This window comes from Patagioenas fasciata, chromosome 1 (assembly GCF_037038585.1).
Source record: "Patagioenas fasciata isolate bPatFas1 chromosome 1, bPatFas1.hap1, whole genome shotgun sequence".
Taxonomy (NCBI): domain Eukaryota; kingdom Metazoa; phylum Chordata; class Aves; order Columbiformes; family Columbidae; genus Patagioenas; species Patagioenas fasciata.
The window spans coordinates 8,528,857-8,547,907 of record NC_092520.1 but is presented as its reverse complement, the minus strand read 5'-3'; the positions used below and the strand labels follow the sequence as shown (position 1 = coordinate 8,547,907).

The 19,051-nt window shown below is 36.5% G+C and overlaps 1 protein-coding gene across 28 annotated transcripts in view; it reads right to left on the bottom strand.

Annotated features, from left to right (window-relative positions):
- Nucleotides 1-19,051, bottom strand: part of DLG2 (discs large MAGUK scaffold protein 2) — a 1,047,967-nt gene that overhangs the window by 401,628 nt on the left and 627,288 nt on the right. For all 28 annotated transcript variants that reach the window (XM_071798683.1, XM_071798777.1, XM_071799041.1 and 25 more), the window contains one exon: nt 17,957-18,010. In XM_071798683.1, the coding sequence (XP_071654784.1) occupies nt 17,957-18,010 (54 nt within the window). The remainder of the gene's footprint in view (nt 1-17,956; nt 18,011-19,051) is intronic.

Below are 19,051 nucleotides of genomic sequence, written 5' to 3'. Positions count from 1 at the left end.
ATGTCTTTTAAGAAAAGGTTGTAGTATATGGTAACTATCTAGATTCCAGCATTCAAGACAGATTTCCTGGTGATGCTCTAATCACTACTAGAGTTTACTTATCTTTCTAAGAAGAAAGCACTCGTCATCTTCAAGTGACATTTTCTTTCAAAAAAAGAGAAATAAGGAACAGGTTAAAAGAGTTTTTTATATGGTATTTTGTGAAAAACCTGAAATAAAGCACAGCACACAGAAGACCAAATAAGCACCTGACAAACTTAGAATTTTACTCTGACTTTGCAGGAAGTTTCTTGCCTTTAGTGCAGTTTAAGGATGATATAAGCAGCTGAGTAAGTCCCTTGATGAAAATCAGTTCTACAGATTGTGATAGATTCCTAAAATCCTTGAGAAAACCATTCTGTTGGGTTTTTAATTTTCACGTACTCTTTCATTTTGTTAAGATTTCTACAGATATGTTTTTTCTCTTTTTATACTTCTGCAGTCACTTGATTTGATAGACCTGTTTACACTCAAACAAGTAAGCATTGCCTAATTCTTGCATGCTATATTTCTACACATCTACAACTGCATCCACCCACTCAATAAGATAAAGATGTCATCATATGAATTTTAATGATAAGAACTGTATTATGATTGTGGCACCAACAGCATCAAAACACAATTTATACAACTGTAATATTTTTAAACCGCTGTACCTATTCTTTCAAATGAAACTTGTCATTAGAGTTGTTTGTTATGCTTAGTCTTATTTTCAAGAAGAGACTACTTTGACTAAAAAATACAACATCTGTAGACTTTTATTGCAAACAAACCCCATTTTAATTATATTTAATTGGATATTGTTTTTCAGCTGTCTTCAAGAAAGAAGACTGCTGCTTCTACTTCCATTATCATACACACAGGAAGATAACTACCCTGCCACTGATTTTCGCTTAACATGAGAATTTTATTATTTTGGCTGTATGGTTTCACCCGCTGTTTGACCACCCATGCCTCACCAGAATACACGGTTGCCAAATTCTTCTTGTATAAGTAACCCTAGGATATATTTTCCTTTAAAAATGTCAAATTCGCTGCATAATCAAGATGGTCCATTTTACATTTCAGAAACATCAAGGTCATTTGAGTAATTCAATGAGTATAAGATTTAAATAGCCCTTCATGATTTCTGTTTTATCTGCAGACGGAAGAGTGATCCTTATTTAGCCCTTTGCCATCTCCAGATTTAGATAATTTCTTCATTAATTTTCAAAGGAAACCTGCTGATGTCCTTTTGATATTGTTTTCAAGAGTATTAGAAGCTTTCTTTCTCACTGCATACAAACAATAGAAAACAGTCTCCTGTGTTCTCTGATTTCAAATATGATGGTTTTGCGTTTTAAAACTGTACTAAAGAGGCAGCCAGAAAGTAGTCTTCTCTATCTGAGTCAGTGCATTTTATGGGCTTTTTAAATAAGATACCCCACATTTATTTTTAATCGCAGTCCATAACTAAGCCCGCTTGCTTTAACCTGTATTATCTTTAGGAAACAAGGAAAATATGTCAAGATCTTTGAATTAAAATATATCATAACCCAAAACTTTCTTGTCATAGTACAACTGTTCTTGCGTGAAGAGTGAAAAGTGGAAGACTAGTTTTGAAATAAATTTATATTTTATCAAGATTAGGTCTTACAGTATATGTGCCACCGATTTGTGGATCCTTCCACAGACACCTACAGGGCACTTGACCACCAGTCACTGTACATCCTTGAGAGAAGATATCACCCTCAACACACAACTAGCAGAGCTCCAAGAAGCCAACTCCAGCCCTTGGTCAGCACCTGTAAAGATCTGCAGCACAGTCACAATCAACATGTATCCTGCTAAAAGGGTGGGTTTTGCTCATTCTTTTCTTCTTATGTTTCCTGTATTGTTCTCCAGGTCTAATTTCAAGTCAACCGTCTTCACTGCTTGTGTACCATACTCATCCTCTCTTTCTTACTCCTTCACGTTTACCCTGGGTTTTTTTGTTTCCATTCTCAAGGAGAAAATACCCATTTAGCAAGTAACCATTGTAACTCCACTTGATTCCCAAATCCCTGATTTTATCTTGCCATACCTCACTTTTCAAATCTTCAAATCAAAAGAATGTTTTCACTATCTCTTGTGAATCACTAGCCCCTAGCACTAGTCGAAACTTCTCATATCTGCACCTCAGCCTCAACTGCTTTCTCTGATTTTCATATTTTATTTGTTTCTTACTACCTCCAAACCTGCTCTTTACTTTTTCTCTCAGATGCAGGCGCATACTGAATTAAACATACTTTATCTCATCCCACTTCAACCTAAGGATTATTCATGAGTTCATGTTGTATTCATACAAATCTTATGAGGAGCAGCTGAGGGACCTGGGGCTGTTCAGCCTGGAGAAAAGGAGGCTGAGGGGAGACCTTATCACTGTCTGCAACTGCCTGAAAGGAGGTTGTAGCATGGAGGGGGTTGGTCTCTTCTCCCGAGTAGCAAGTGATGGGACAAGAGGAAATGGCCTCAAATTGCACCAAGGGAGGTTTAGAGTGGATATGAGGAAAAAAACCAAATAGTTTCAAAATCTCATCCAAATAAGGGATTCTCTTTTGGTTTCCCCTACTTGCTGCTCTCACTCCTTACAATACTTTCTCCTATTCAGCAACAATTTAGATCTTCGTAGCTGTTATGTCTCCATGGATCTGACATTTTCTACAGTCTGAAAAACTGTATACCCCTTTCATGAAGAAAAAAGCTTTATACCCTTCTCCTAGGTATTATTGTTGTTTAATGCAGCTTACATATTATGTGATAACACTGTTCTTTACCATGTAAGCCATCAAATTTTCCTTTGTCTTCTCTTTGTTTTGTCTCTATTCTGATGTTGGACATATACACGACACAAGAAAAGTTTCTGTATGTTGGTAAGTGTAAGCACTTGATACCTCTAATGCAGACCCATCACAAAACTGCCAGTTCCATAGGCATAATCCATGAAGCAGATCAAACCAGAGATCATGATTTTGAAAGAGGTTCACAGTAAATGGGAATGAAATTACATCCCTGTCTGAATTCTGTTTAAGCTAGCACTTCCAAGTTGTACACAACTGGTATCAGCAAAAGAGGAAGAATGCAAATTGCAGCTTTTGCAATTACAGCCTTGTGTCTTATACTAAAATAAACACCTATGCCATGATATTAGCTATTTAACAGGTAGAAATCTAAGTTAAGCCATTGTCTAGGCTTTTATTTTACAGGTACTGGACAGAGGAATCGAGAAGGGGTGATATATGCCATGTGCCTTAGTCTTCCGATTAAAGTGCCATTTGAGGACACTGTGTTTGCCCACTGACTATAGAGAAACGTGAGACTGTTAGGGTTTGCATCTCAAAAAACAAAACAAAACACAACATAACAAAACAAAACACAACAAAACAAAACAAAACAGAAAAGAACAAAACAAAACAAAATCCTTATATTTCTGCATCTTAAATTTATAGTATACACCAGTGTAGGAATTTGAAACTGTGCATTCCAGAGAACTGGATGCAGCGTTTTCTTTCCACAAAATTGCATTCTTTCTTGTGTAATTCAGGTCATTTACTGTACCGCTTCAGAAGTTCCCAGTCACTCTGCCTTTCATTTTCTTCTGTGCCTCTGCCATTGCTGACACCCTAACAGATGAGTTATCATAAATTTTCTTTTTGTCAGGTTCCTATATCTCTGGTCCATTTCAGTTTTAGAAGAAAATACGTCAAACTTTTCAGCAGTCTGCACAGTTCATACATTTCTAGACATGATTTTCTTGTGTAGTATCTCATTCTATGTACAAGATGCATAAAAACAGAAGACTGCTGTTGCTTGATTGACCTTATTTCATCAACAAAAATTATGAAGTACTTGTAACTTGGGACTTACAAGGTTATTTTAATAATGTTCAATACTGTAATTTGCATGATTTTATTTAAAAGGTTGATAACTGTAGTTAGAATGTTTAAAAGGCAGAAATTAATACATGAACTGTGGGTTAAGTTCGATTTATTTAAACATTTAAGATTCGCTCAGTTTTAGGGAGAAATCAATAACATACTAATTAGTGAGATTTTAGGCCAGGCAGGAAGAATAATTTACTGCATTCTTTGACATCCATGACATGTTTATGTAGCAATCATATAATGAAATATATGTAATATACACAATGGGCATGTCCCACTTCCTCAATAAATAAATATACAACCAGCATAATCTAATCTCTTGCAATTTGTTAAATGACAACATACTCTGACTCATACCTTGTACCTAAAATTGTCTCCCAGTAGCTTTGTTTATGTTTGAGAGTTTATAATCCCTTCCCTGCTCTCTCACCCCATTGCCTATGAACAAACCGCAATCAATGAATTCCTCTGGGTTCTTTTCTTCTTGTCTGTTAACTCCAAAACAAGTACTGAAGGATAAACTGCACTCTCAGTAACACTGGTGCAATCCCACTGGTGTCACTGGGCTTGTACCAGTGTAACTGATGTTACATTTAATCATCTGTGGCTGTACTTACACCTGCATGAGGGGGAAGAGCTGAAAAGGTAAAAAAATACTTGCACAAATAATAAAAAATGAGTAATAAGAAATATTTAGATAAATAAAGTGTATGCACATTTATAAACAAATATTCATGTATTCCACAGGACAAGATTTTTATGCATGAATCACTAGCTTTACAAGTATTTTTATAGCAGCAGAAAGGTTCACTGTTTCTCTTAAAATCTTGGAAGACACTTTAGTGTATGTCTGGCCAGGGAGCCACAGAGCCACAGTCCCCTGCACTCTACAACTAAAAGCATAGTAGAGCAGCTCCCTCATGCCCAATTAATTTTGCTGCAAGGAAAAAAAAATAAAAAGACAACCTGAATGTCTGAGACAAAATCGAAGTGGTTTTCTGCTCCCTCTCACAAGCTCAGGGAGAGAAAACTGATGTAGCCGTTGTTCACAGGGATTAGTAGTGTAATAGAGCGCACCCTGAGAAGCAGCCAATACAGCACAACTGATCGTCACCAATCAGAACCTAAGTCTAGCCAAAATTCAGTAAATTGCTTCAAATGCCTTTCTGCTTTCTTGGTAAGAAAAATTAGTTTGCATCATTTTGAGAGAAATTTCAGTTTCTCAGAAAAATTTCTTCAACTGATATCTAAGGAGAAAGGGAAGAATCACTTCCATCCATCTTTGGTTTCATTTCTGATACAAAGATGAAATCTTGAGAGGTGAACCTGAGCATTATTTCTGAAATTATTTCTATGCATTTCCTCAGTACTCTGGAAAAAAAAAAAAAAAAGAAAAAAAAAGAAAAGAAAAAGATAATGTTTTTAAGGTTACATATTAACTACTGGATACAACAGTGCAGATGCTTAGAAGCACTAAGGAAAAAGTCTGAGAGAAATGCTGACACATAATGCTCTTTAAAACAACCACAAAAAGCTTGCACTGCACAATAAGCTCCCTCAGGTTCTCGGATTTGGAAAGCAGTGTTGGAAAAAAAAACCTATGGCAGAAAAAATATAAGACTATTTTGAATACACTAAAATGCACAACTACGACACAGAAATACTTTGAAAATGTTTGATGTTATGCAACAGCACTTCAAAGTGTCAAGTATTACATCATCTCTTTTCAGAAGCAGAGCATAATTTACCAAATATATGAAGTATCTTTAGCATGTGCTCCATAGGTTTCCTGACATAATGAAGCCTATGATTTTCACATATAAACTGTAAACTATTTGGCAGCAGAGATGTGGAAAACATTCTTGTTCGTATCTCACCAATACGTAATAAAGTTACTGGTCAGTGATCATCATAGGTAGATTTGTGTATAATGTATGTCCTGAACATTACAAACTCACAGAATGATTGGGGTTGGAAAGGACCTCTAGAGATCATCTATTCCAACCCACCTGCTAAAGCAGTTTCACCTGAGCAGATCTCTAATATCCATAAGCCACTAAACAGCCATTACTTGGCTTTACTACACTGTATATGCTTTAATGCTCCACAGATGTGTCATTTTTCAGGATAGCTTTTTTTTTCTGCTTAATCCAATATTTGGAATCTGTCCGGGTATGTGAGAAAAGCTCATCTGCACTCCTAGAAAAGAATGGAAAGAGTCAGTGGCAGGAGAGGGAGCCCACATAGTGCCCTGCCTGGCTGCTCCCAGGCTCATCACAGGACCCATCAGCCCATCAAAGCCCATCATCCCTATAGCCCTATCAGAGACTTGTCCCTTCCTAGGGAAACCTCAACCCCATGGGCTAAAGGTAACACCCAGCATCATGGGTCACCTGGAGAGCACCTTACAGACTGGGAAAGGTATCACTGCTGGTGGGGTTGGGACATAGGCCTGTGGGGTTGGGACCATGCAAACATGGTCAGTGCACTCCCCTGTCCATGTCCTGCATCTGCTGAACATCATCTGTCCTGTCTTCTATTAAACTCTATTTATTTTCTTCGGTGACGAGTGCTCTGTTCTGTGTGTAAGTGGGGGTGCACATGAGGCAACTGGAAGAGCTGGCAACTTGGAGGGACAAGGAGTCCAAGACAACTGGGATGGACATGATGAGGCCATTGGTGGTGCTTTTGTTTGTGTGAGTGCTGATTGCATCTGTGTTCTGTTCAGCCATGTGTCCGTGTATCTACGTGTCTGTGTGTCTGTGTGTATATGTGTCGGCATGTCCTGTTTGTGTGTGTGCTGACTGGGAACACACACACAGCTTTGCTACTGATTGGACATTGCAGCATGGAGTTGCAACAGCCTCTCCTCTATCAGGCTACCAAATTCAGGAACCCCCTAACGTCATGTAATAACTCATGCACGCATATTGCAAATATAGTATTTTTTTTTTCTCTATCACAGACAAGCAAGACTAAACTGAGAAATAAAAAATTGCTTATGTTTGCAGGCTTATGTTCTTTCCTATGTATCTCCTATTTTCACCATAGCAGAAAGATTAAAAATGTGACAGGGAAAGCTCTTCTCATAATCTCTTTGAGTCATTCTTTACAAAGAATTGGCAGGGAAAGAACAATGGCTAGAAAGAGACCTGGAAATAAGAAATTGCACTCAAAGGGTATATGATGGAAAACTATGTGCAATATTAAAGCTTTAACTGTAGTAAAGTAGAGGAATGCTGACAAAATATAAATTAACTAGCTTTTAGGTACAGCAAAATATTAAAAATATACGGAATTCAAGAATGGGGTAGAAAGTCAAGAATCATTTATTTTTCTTCTACAGGTTTGCATATAGAGATAAGGTTCCTTGAGACATGGAACTGAAATTGGGATGCCCAGTCCTCACTAAAGACTGACCTGTCTTACTGATGAAATCAATCTCCTGAAGTCATTAGAATGGCTCCTGGAGTTTAGTCCCTATTTTGAAAGAAAGATTGACATCTTTCAACAATGTCAAGATAGATGAAAAGGGGAATATATTTGTTTCCTTCTGCATGAAAATCAAATGCCTGGAGAATGGAAGAGGAGCACTTCTCCAATTTGTTTTACAAACAAATTAAAGTAATATGCGGTGGCTCTAAAAAGAAATAAAACAGTATTGAAAGCACCAGCTGCAAGTATGTTTGTCCTCCTCTGGGGGAATAACAAGAGGTCATATGGACAGTTGGAGACTTCCAAAATTTACAGAGTAAGAAAGAGCACTATTAAGATAACAGCAATCTGCTTCTACTAAAGAGAAAGATTATGGTGAAATCAGAGCTATTAATCAAACCTGTATCCTGCACATCATTTGAAAAATTATTACAGCTCAAGAGCTTCCAGGTAAGCCCAGTGTACTATGCTCACCTTTTCATCACCTTTGCAAAGTCTAACTCTTTAATTTGGACATGATACACGACTAATTTCGTAATGAAAACACTACTGCTCGGTTAAGCTGTTTAAAGAATGAGACAACCACACCAAAACCCAGCAAAGTGAAGTTTTCTTCCTAGCTTCATAAACCATCAAAAATTCAGCACAAAAAATTTGTGATTAGAAATAATCCAGAGTTTTAAACTATTGCCATCTTCATGCAAAACTGTTTACAGGCAGAAATCACTCGACAGCTGATGGAATATGATAAGGTAAGATACAAAATTTGCACTTCAGTTGTCATTCCTTTTTATTAATAAACTCCACAAAATGGAAATTTATCTCATGTAGGCATCTTTACTTTCTATTTCTATCAAACAAGTCAATCTTTCGTAGAAAATTATGAGAGCTGGGATTTTTAAGATCAGGAAAACAGATATTATCTGTTGAATATTTGGGTTTGCTACTATATGCAGAAAGCTAGGTCATCTAAACACTGATTAAAAATATTATTACCATTGAGGCTGATTCACAAGATCACTCCATTAAAAGTAACATGGGTTTTTATACTGTAAAATGTGGATTAGAAATGAGTTACGTTCCAGAACAGTCAACACTCACAACTTGCAACAGCAGGGACTTTGCTTCAGAACATTTCCTGAAACTGTGCTGAAGGTGTGTTACTGTTACAGCATGGATCAGCTAATCCCTAGCTAACACTGAGGGACAATGACAATTTAAATTCAATTATTAAATTTTGCATTTTTATTACAGCAAAATTTTGTTCATTCAGTTTTACTTATGTTGCTGTGGGAAAAGAGTGAGAACACACTGCAGCTATTCTAAATTTTTTTAAAAGTTAACATATATAATGTGAAAAACCTCTCATGAAAACTGCAGTGGGTAATGTTAAGAGCAATACATAAGAGATCATAAGGGAAGGAAATCCTTTCTATCCAATGCTATTACTAATGTTGCATTATGTACTGCCAGGATAACAACCTTCCCTTGGCTGAACTTTAAGAGATCATTTGCAAAGCAAAACATCAATCAACACCATACGTAAAAAATAAATACCCTTAAAATTCCAAAAGGTACTCATAAACCAAATTTCAGATGTGTCTCATCTTAAAGAACTGAGCATCATAGAAATTAAGCCCTGTCATTTCCAATAAGACATGAAGCCAGTATATTTATTTTCCACTTTTCATCAAAAATATTTTTCTATTTAATACTAAGCAGTTGCATTCTCATTATTTCATATGCTATCATGGTAAAAGGAATAGGTCTGTCTCTGACAACAGTACTTTAAATTTTGCCTAACTCAGGTCTGAAGTCCTTTAAAATGAAGTCTTACGGAACAGGGAAGCTCTCCCTTTTGCATAATTAAAATTATTAAGATAACAACATCTGTGGTAACTCTTCTTTCACTTTTGAAAACAACTTTCAGTTAAATTCTACACCTTGCTAACGCAGTCAAAACTACATAGAAGTGCCATTGTCTCAAATCATGAAGAAATTAAGTCTATAAATAAGTAATTATTCACTTGCAGTCTTTATGCTTTGCTCATTCACAATAAAACTATCATTGTGGAAAACTAGCTTTATCAATTTCTGAAATATATAGTCCACTTAAGCCTTTTATGCAAAAAGAAAAAAGAAAAACAAAACAAAACAAAACAACAAACCTAAAATGAACAGAAATATTTAAGGAAGACAATGAGTTTGATGGCTTAAGACCATGGATTGTACTATAAAAGCATATTTTCCAGAGGTTACCTTAAGCACTGGATCCTTTCAAACCCACAGACCTTACTGATTTCAGCTTACTGCTACAAAATCCAGGAATGTTAACTGTGGGTCTGTAGTGTAATATATCAAAAATGACACAAAAGCAAAAGCTAATTTAAGGGCAGGGAGAGCAAGATGAAAACAAATTCAGACTGCATTTAATTTAGGTCAGTTTGGACCATGCAGTTCTAGGCTAACTCAAATCTCCAAGCACTTCAAACAACTCTAACAGACATAGTTTGTGTTCTACAACACATACCAACCTCATGGACAAATTATCTTGCATGAACTACAAATGAAGTGTAGCTGGGGATAGAGGAGGGGTATATACACACAGCCCCACACCCATGAAAATATATATGATGTTTCTCAGGGTGATAAAAACAACTTATAGAGCAGTTCCTTGCTGGTTTCCCCACAGAAGAGGCCACAAGGACAAGAGCCCAACAGGAAGACTCACAGGGCAGAACGGCTGCAAAATCAAAGCATGGTGCCTCTTTCATGGGGTTTATCTCAGTGTGGTTCAAAGGACCAACATCCTGAGGGTATCCAGAAGCCTGTTTTCAAGTTTAGATTTTTGTCAGAAAATCTGCTTCATAAGCTCCAGGGTGTGAACCAAAGACTGGTAAATGCAGGGAATTAGCTTCTCAAGCATTATCTGGACTAAAATGCTAAAGGATGTGTACTCTAAGGAGACCAAATCCAAAAAGTACAAGGCATTACACACTTTCTATGCTGTGTCCACCTGCAGCAGAGGGACACAGACAAATGTATGATGTGCTCTCTCTACAATTCAATAAGATAATGGGAATGTTTCAATCCAATGTCTGTAGAAAGAACTTCTTGACTGAATCTAAAGGCTGGGGTTATTCACAGGCAATTGAAAACTGAAATTATTATAATTTTGCAGAATAGAAATGTGAAGGAATAATTAGGTACATGACCAACAGATGCTTTTACTTGTTGGACTGACAGGATGTTGATATTTCTACTCACATTCAGACACAATGGAGGTTTTCTTCTGATTTCTTTGTGTAAGATGATACGTAGCACTCAAACATGCAAAGTAATGCTCATTCCTGAGGAGAATAAAAGAAATCCACCCCAAATTTTGAAGCTATTTTACTTTAAGGAGTTGTTTTTTCCCTAGGTAAAAATGATGTCTTTGATGAGGCTTAAATATTCAAAATTGTATCCATAATTCAAAAGAGAAACCCAGGAAAACAATTACATTTTTACTTCAGAATCACCTTGGCCCCTTTTGTAAGGAGGTTTATTTCTAAAATAATATATTTTAAAATAAAATGTTTGAAATATATTGATTTTCAGATAGAAAAACAATGTATATGAAATAGAAGCAAAATAAATCAGATTCATAAGATCCATTTTGTACTTTTGCTTTGGGTTTTGGACAACAACAATGTATTTTTCTGATATCCATCATACTAAAATCCATTTAAGTCATCAGATGGCAGGACAAAGATTTTTCTATTTTTGCACGATTAACGGGAATTGTTTTATGTTAGTTAATTAGTCTTGTGTTACGTTGCGCCTTTTTCACCTCAAAATATTTTATAAACATGATTTGAATCAATGTTGTCAATACTGGTACAAGCCAAGAAAAAGCTCTCATCCCACTGCAGAAATGATGACATGCAGAACACAGCAGTGATTGCCAGGGCAGACATCATTGCTGTGCTACAGAGAGGTCAAACCAATGCAGCTTTTGAAAACTACACAGAGCTCTACCAGATTTTGCTTTTCCATTGTAATCCACATTAACTGGCAGACTGAAAGGTGAGTATAAACAACAAGCAAACAAAACTGGTGTTTAACAATCTGGAAAATATAAGAGTCCTTCAAGATAATAAGATGTGCAATCTGACTTTCAAGACTATGATCAAACTAATTAAGAAAGAAGCAACAAATTTATTCTGAAGTGAAGTAAATGGGAAAATAGATACATATAAAATTATATGTTGATATTTTATGTGTGTTAATACATTTATTAATTAAAAAAATCCCAACTCCAAGAGCTCCTTACTTTTTGTATAAATCCAGATCATACTCTTTTGGACAAGAAATTCTTTTTGATCTTCTATTACCACTGTCTTGAAAGATTTGCTCATCAGTGCTGGTTCTATATGACACTTAATATTCAATATGTAGTGCCACATTACTTATGCTTTATTGTAGAAATACTTGAGGTCACCTCCCTCCTCTAGTTTACTTCTTTAGGTCTAGGCTGCGACCTACATTCATATTATCCCATAAAAGCCTTCAGAGTAGTAACTGTCTCTTAGAAATTTGAAAATTTTCCCCATTCTTTTTACAGTCAGAAGAAGAATAATTTACTTTTCTTCACATCCTTTGTTTAAGTCCTTATGTGCCTTCTTCTAATGCGCAAAATCCAGGTGTGCTGGCTGACTGAGATTGACAGAGAAACAGTAATAACAGTAACAAAAATAATAATAATTCGGAAGAACAATGGGAGATTGAAGAAATACGAGGAATTCATTGGGGCCAAAAGAAGAGTAAAGCACGTATACCTTAGATCTCAGCACTGTGATAAGACAGAAGGAGGAAGGGAACAACCACAGTACCTGAGTGAACTTATATTTATGTTTAGTTAAATTGAAAGGAAAAAGAAATTCCATCATTAAGTAAACATGGAGGTTCTCAGCAATTTCTGAAAGTGTTGCAGCAAATCCGTACTTCTATCTACTTTTAACTTAACTATGCAGCATTTTGGACATGAAAAAAGAAATAAATGAAGCTTATTCTGTGTAGCAGAGAAACCGAGATGATTCATATGTTATTAAATTAATGCTTCTCATTATACAAAAAGATCTAAAATTTACAGTAAAAGAATAGAGAACAAACAAACACCCACAAATGTTTAATTGTGCTTAAAATGCCACAGAATAATTCGTTTTGTACCATCGAAGCTCCTTATCAAATTTATTCCCACATCCAAAGCTTGGCAAGCCAAAGTTGTCAAGTCACTGAACCTAGAAACAAAGCTAATTAGCTGTTTCTTCTGTTATACACTGCAGGCCCAAATTACAAGGAATAACACACAGTATAACAGAATGTGGCCTTTTGTTTTATCTCATGTCAGAAAAGCACACTGATAAAAACAGCCCCTCACAGGATGATACTTTTTTTCCAAACTATTGAGTTGAAAGGTTTGAAGAATGTCCACAGTACCAAAAGATTTAATTACATGAATTTAAATCATTAGAATATTAATGAGACTAATCATGCAGCTTACCAGTTGTATACCAACTGTAAAAAGGGAATTTAATTCTGGTGGACCAGTGGATGCATTACATTTGAAAGTGCTTTGTGAATGTTAATCATTGCTGCGAGGCCCCTTTCCTCTGAAAACACTCAGGAATTTTTGGAGGAAGATGGAAAAGAGGATGAGCAGAGATGCTATTGAAATGGAAATGCATTGAAGGTACATCACATAAATAAAACAGCAAGATAGGTTTCTCGCACTGCTGAGCCAACAGCTGAATGAAATCATGGAAAGTCTCCATCTGGTATGCAACAACATTAAAAATAGCCTGACCTTATTTGGGGATGTATCAGGCTGTCAGTTGTGGCTACTAATGTCAGAGATAAGTAAAACCATTTTGATTCACCAACATTTACAAATTTAGACTTATTCCTGTGTTTAAAATTTGAAAATAAGGCATAATATGGATTGCTTGACTTTGTTATTGTAAATACAATGAAAATCAGTTATTTAAGAAAAAATAGATTTTCATAAAAGAAAAAGAAATATATTGTTTTATTTCTTTATTTCTTTAAAGTAACTTTTTTTTTTTTTGCAAAAACATGAGTGAACAACACTAGTTGTCATGTAAAGCATTTTAGAAAACCCCAACAGTCAGAAATTGAAAACTAGTATGTCAAAATTTTCATAAGAAGTATCATTTGCATATATATCCACTTGTATTTTAATTTTAACAAGTTAAATTAGAAATGGTACTCAGATTTGTGAAAGGCACATTCAAATGGAAGAATGAAAAGACAAGCATCTAAGACTAGAGAAAAACAAGATAGTAGAAAAAGAATATGATCATAGGAAACACTGTCCAATTGGTAAATTTTGAACATTTCTGCGTGTTCCTCCCACAGGAGGATTTCTTGACTCTAAGTGTGCTTTGAAGTTTGAAGAGGATCTGAGTAGCATGGATCTAAGATGACTCAGGCTCTGAAGATCAACACTTCTGGGTGTTTTAGACTCGCTACAGTTATGAGAGAGGATCAGCTACACTATGCCCACTTACATCACGGCTGCTTTCAGCTTTGGACAGAAAATATCACAACTGAACTTGACTTCTCCAATCCTTCTCTTTAGTGACCAGTGACAGAACCTGAGGGAATGACAGGAAGATGTGCCAGGGGAGGTTTGGGTTGGACATTAGGAAAAGGTTCTTCCCCCAGAGGGTGCTGGACACTGGAACAGGCTCCCCAGGGAGGTGTCACGGCCCCAAGCCTGACAGTGTTCAAGAAGAGACTGGACAATGTCCTCAGACACATGGTGTGAACTGTGGGGTTGTCCTGTGCAGGGACGGGAGTTGGACTCAGTGATCCTTGTGGGTCCCTTCCAACTCAGGACATTCCGTGATTCTACAATTCTATACGGTCGCGACAAATCAATGGAAGCAGGTGGGCATCTAAACTTAACATTGAAACTATTCACACACAGCCAAAATGGTAGAAAGGAAGAATCTACAATGTGAATTAGTGAAACTGAAAGACTTTATACCCCTGAATGTTATGTAATGGAAATTTCAAGATCTTATCTGTATTCCTGTCAAATTCAGGATCCATATGAACTCCTATTAATTAATTTGAATTTGGAATTTAAGGTGTTACTTTCTTCACTAGTGTGTAGTATTTTTGATAAAGGCAAGTTTGTCCCTATAGTATTAGATATTTTTTCATGGTAACTAAAAGAATGACACCTTTCTGAAGCTTGATTAAATAGCTAGCTAACTCTGAGGACACTTAAGTGTTCGCCAGAGATGTTCCTAGGCATTTACAGTCTTCCTCCAGGCATGTCTGAAAGTCCTAACAGTGTTGAAAAGGCAGGTGTTTGACTCATGTTCCTAATTCAAAATAATAATTAAATCCAGCTTTCTGTTATCTCTCTGAACTGACATGTCTGAAAAAAAAAAAAACCAAAAACAAACAACCAAAATGAAACAAAACAACACAATAAAAAGTCCAACAAAAAAACATTTTAGGACATATCTGCTAAATTACATTTCCTGTAAGATAAATGACATCATGATGGTTGCATTATCACACACACAGTTCATCCAGTTTTGGAAGATTTTCTCTGCCTCTCCAAATATTTGAAAGACAAAGACCCTTAAATAACCCCCAGTGTTACAGGCTATGTTACGGACCCCACATGGTATTCTAGGCTGCACTGGGTCCGCCTAGGATGGAGTTAATTTTCTTCACAGTAGCACACATGACTCTATGCTTTGATTTGTGGCTGGAACAGTGTTGGTAGCACATCAATGTTTCAGCTGTTGCTGAAGAGCACTTGCAATGTCAAGGCTTATTCTCCCATTTTGCCCTTCATCCCACAACAGTGAGTTGACTGGGGATGGGTAAAGCGTTGGGAGAGGACCCAGCCAGAACAGCTGACCCCAACTGACTAAAGTGGTATTTTATACCATATGATGTCGTGCTAAGCAATAAGGGCTCAGAGGAAGGAGGAGAAAGTGAAAAGATTCAGGTTATGGCATTTGTGCTCCCATGCTACACATGATGAAACCTTGCTTTCCAGGAAACATTTCTTCCTGGAAAGGGTTGCAGGCATTGGAACAGGCTGCCCAGGGGAGTGGTAAAGTCACCATCCCTGGAGGGGTTTAACAGATGTAGAGACAAGGTTCTTCAGGACATGGTTTCGTGCCAGTATTGGGTTAATGGTTGGACTTGATGACGTTAAAGGTCTTTTCAAACCAAAATGACTCAGTGATTTTATCTGCCTGACGATGAGAAGTAGTAAATTAATTCCTTGTTCTGCCTTGCCTGCCCATGCAGCTTTTGTTTTCCCTGTTTAGCTGTCATTATCTCAATATACAACTTTTCTAGCTTTCCTTCCATTTTCTCCCTGAACCACAGGAAAGGGGAGTGAGAACAATCTTTGGCTATTGGCCAGAGTCAACCCACCACATGCTGTCTGCAAACCTGTTTTTGAAAGGTTCCCTGCGCCAGGAGGAGATGCACACACAATCAAACATGTATCTGGCGCGGTGACTATAGCACTTTCCTAGGAGGAAATACCACAAAATGAAACCAAACTAACCTAAACTGAACTAGTCCTGGGAGCAGGAAGAACAATACAGGTCTCCCAGTCCAATCTCTCATATATTAGGATGGAGGGAGAGATCATTTGTCCATATGTTAGTCTATCTGTCTCATTTTGGAAAATGTTCAAGCATACAAATCCTGATCAGAAAGAAACGCCTATGTGTAAAGCAAAGATCTCATGCCCTGTGAGGCACTGTTTTTGCCTGCACTCAGCACATATGCTTCACCTTGATATTTGTTATTTGATAGTCAAAATAAGTCCCTCTTTGGTAGCTCTGCTGTCTGACATATTTAAGAGACATGACTCTTCCCATGCACCAGGTAAGAGCAAGGTGACTAATTCAGAACTGTCTATTTTTACAGCAAGCACCTTCTGTTTATTTATCTAGTTCACATCATGTATTGGAGACTGAAACAGCCCACAGGAACCCTTCAGTTCTACTGCCAATATTTCTCTTGAATGTGCTTTGTCATTTTTCCTTTTTTTTTTAAGAGAAAGGAACAGTAGTATAAAAGTGGTACAAAAGTGTATAAGTATTGCTAGAATGTGTTATGGGAATAAATAATATTGATTGAACATCTTGTCACTAGGGTAATTGCATCTGTATTTAGGAATTCTAACACCATAGCTGTAGAGTATCCTGGGCACAGTTCCAATACTGGAAATGAGAATGGGGGCTCACAATGTCCCTCTTCATAGACCTAGAGAACACTAAGTGTAAAATGTCTCATTAAAACAGAAGAAAAGCCAGACTTGTTGAAAGTGAGACCAGAGCAGATGGTTCTGATGTTAGGAAGGAAAACAGACTTAGAAATGATAGGAAGTCTTTTAATAAAGCTGAATGCAAATGAAAAGAATAATTTTATTTAACTTTTCCACCCTTCCCAATGGCTGAAATTCCCAACAAGAGATTTAATTCTCTTTTGCTTTACAGCAGTGTCATTCTTCTAAATTGCTCTTGGTTGTGATCTATACATGTGCTCTGCACCATAATTTCTAAGTTTTATGAATTGTCAGAAAAAAAAAACAAGCTGGCCAGGACAACCCTATTAAACTTCCTCATAAGTAGTCTTCTGGAAGACAGAACCCAGCAATATGATTGGTGTAGGTGGATAAATAATTAGGCTTATGCATTTGTATAACAAGAAACAGATGTGGACAAAACATGATGAATGAGAGACGTTAATTAGGAGCTTTAGAAAGATAACTAAGGGTATACAAGGAGAAAGGTTATATACTGGCTGGCTAGCTTCTTCTTGCTTTTCTTGCTTCTGGTCATTTAAGCCTCTTACCCTGTTATGTATTCACTTTATCTTTCTCTGTCTCCCTTTTTTTCAATGATAGTTGCTTTTACAGTCTAAAATAACAACAATATCAAATGATTGTAGAAAAGCAGATCTTTTAAACTCTATTAAAAACATGCATTTATTTTAGAGTAAAATTGTTTTTTCTAGAAGCCAAAAAAAATGAAGAGATATTAATAAGAAAATGTGGAGTCATATAGTTTGTGCTGTTATTTATCATTAACAACTTTCCTCTACAAAAGGAACATAGACAAATGAAGAGCTGTTTTCACCACTTTACTAATACAGTGTGCTTCTAGGTATCTTCTTGATAAGCTAGGAGGTTGCATGCAGCTCTGAAAGGAAATATTCATACTACATGTTACTGGTAAGGCGGAAAGACTTAATGAAATCACAGGTTTTTTTCAAAGAAAGGCCATCTTTAGTAAGCTACAGTTTACATGTTGAAGTCTAAACTACAAATTATGTGAATATAATATGCTATAATTCATCTGAGTGCAATTATCATTTCTGATTTCTTCTTCTAGAGAAGAATTAACCGTGTAACTGTAAAAGACATGATTAGTTGTAAGATTTATTTATAACTTCTATGTGATATTGAATAGAATTGCTGTGGGAAAATAAACAATTTCTATATATTATTAAAAAATATTACTTACATAAGGGATTGTGTCCAAGGTGTCTGTGTTGACAATTATAGGTGCAGGGCTTGCCTGAAAGAGGAAAAAAAGAGAGAAAATAAATTTAAATATATGAATTTCATTCATATTGAAATGCCCATAAAGATACATTAAATTAAAAGTCTAAAAGCCTGTCTTCCCTTTGAATTTATATCGTACAACAGTACATAACTTTCAGTACAGTTCAATCAATTAATGTTGAAGGAAATAGATTCTCAGTCTCCAAATCAGAGCTCACTGTGGTCCTTCTTTTCAATTTCATTAGGCTTTGGATCACATCCTGAATATATAATAACTAGTAATTCATTTGTAATAGAACTATAAGAAATATGACATATTCAACTTACTATTAGGCAACCTTGGGGGTGAGGATTTCAGCTGCCCTTACCTTACAATTCTACTTTTTGTGTTTGAGCAAAACCAAGATGATAAACCCCAACATTTTTTTGTTTGCACTACTTATCATTATGTAGTACGTGTATATGCACATATACTATGATATTTATGTGTCCTGGTTTCAACTGAGATAGAGGTAATTTTTTTATGAGTAGTTGTTATAGCACTGTGTTTCAGATTTAGAATGAGAATAATGTTGATAAGACACTGATGCTTTGATAGTTGATAAGTAGTCAAGGACCTCTCAGCCTTTCATGCCATACCAGGTGCACGAGAAGCTGGAGGGAGCATGGCTGGGACAGCTGACCCAAACTGGCCAAAGGGTTATTCCATACCATATGGTCACGCTCAGTATAAAAGTTGTGGGAAGAAGAAGGAAGGGGGAGATGTTTGGAGTCTCCTTCTCTGGAGACATTCAAAAACCCTCCTGGACACATTCCTGTGTGATCTACTCTGAGTGAACCTGGTTTAGCAGATGGGTTGAACTGGAAGATCTCCAGAGGTCCCTTTCAACCCCAGCCAATCTGTGATTCTATAATAGCTCAAGGACTCAGGAGGAAAAGGATCAACATGTAGTCAGTGTAGTATAAAAAGTGATGGAGAGTACCTGTTCTCTGTTTGCCTGATGCCTACTTGGTCAGCAAAGACTCTTCAGCTATTGTATTGGCCTGATGAATG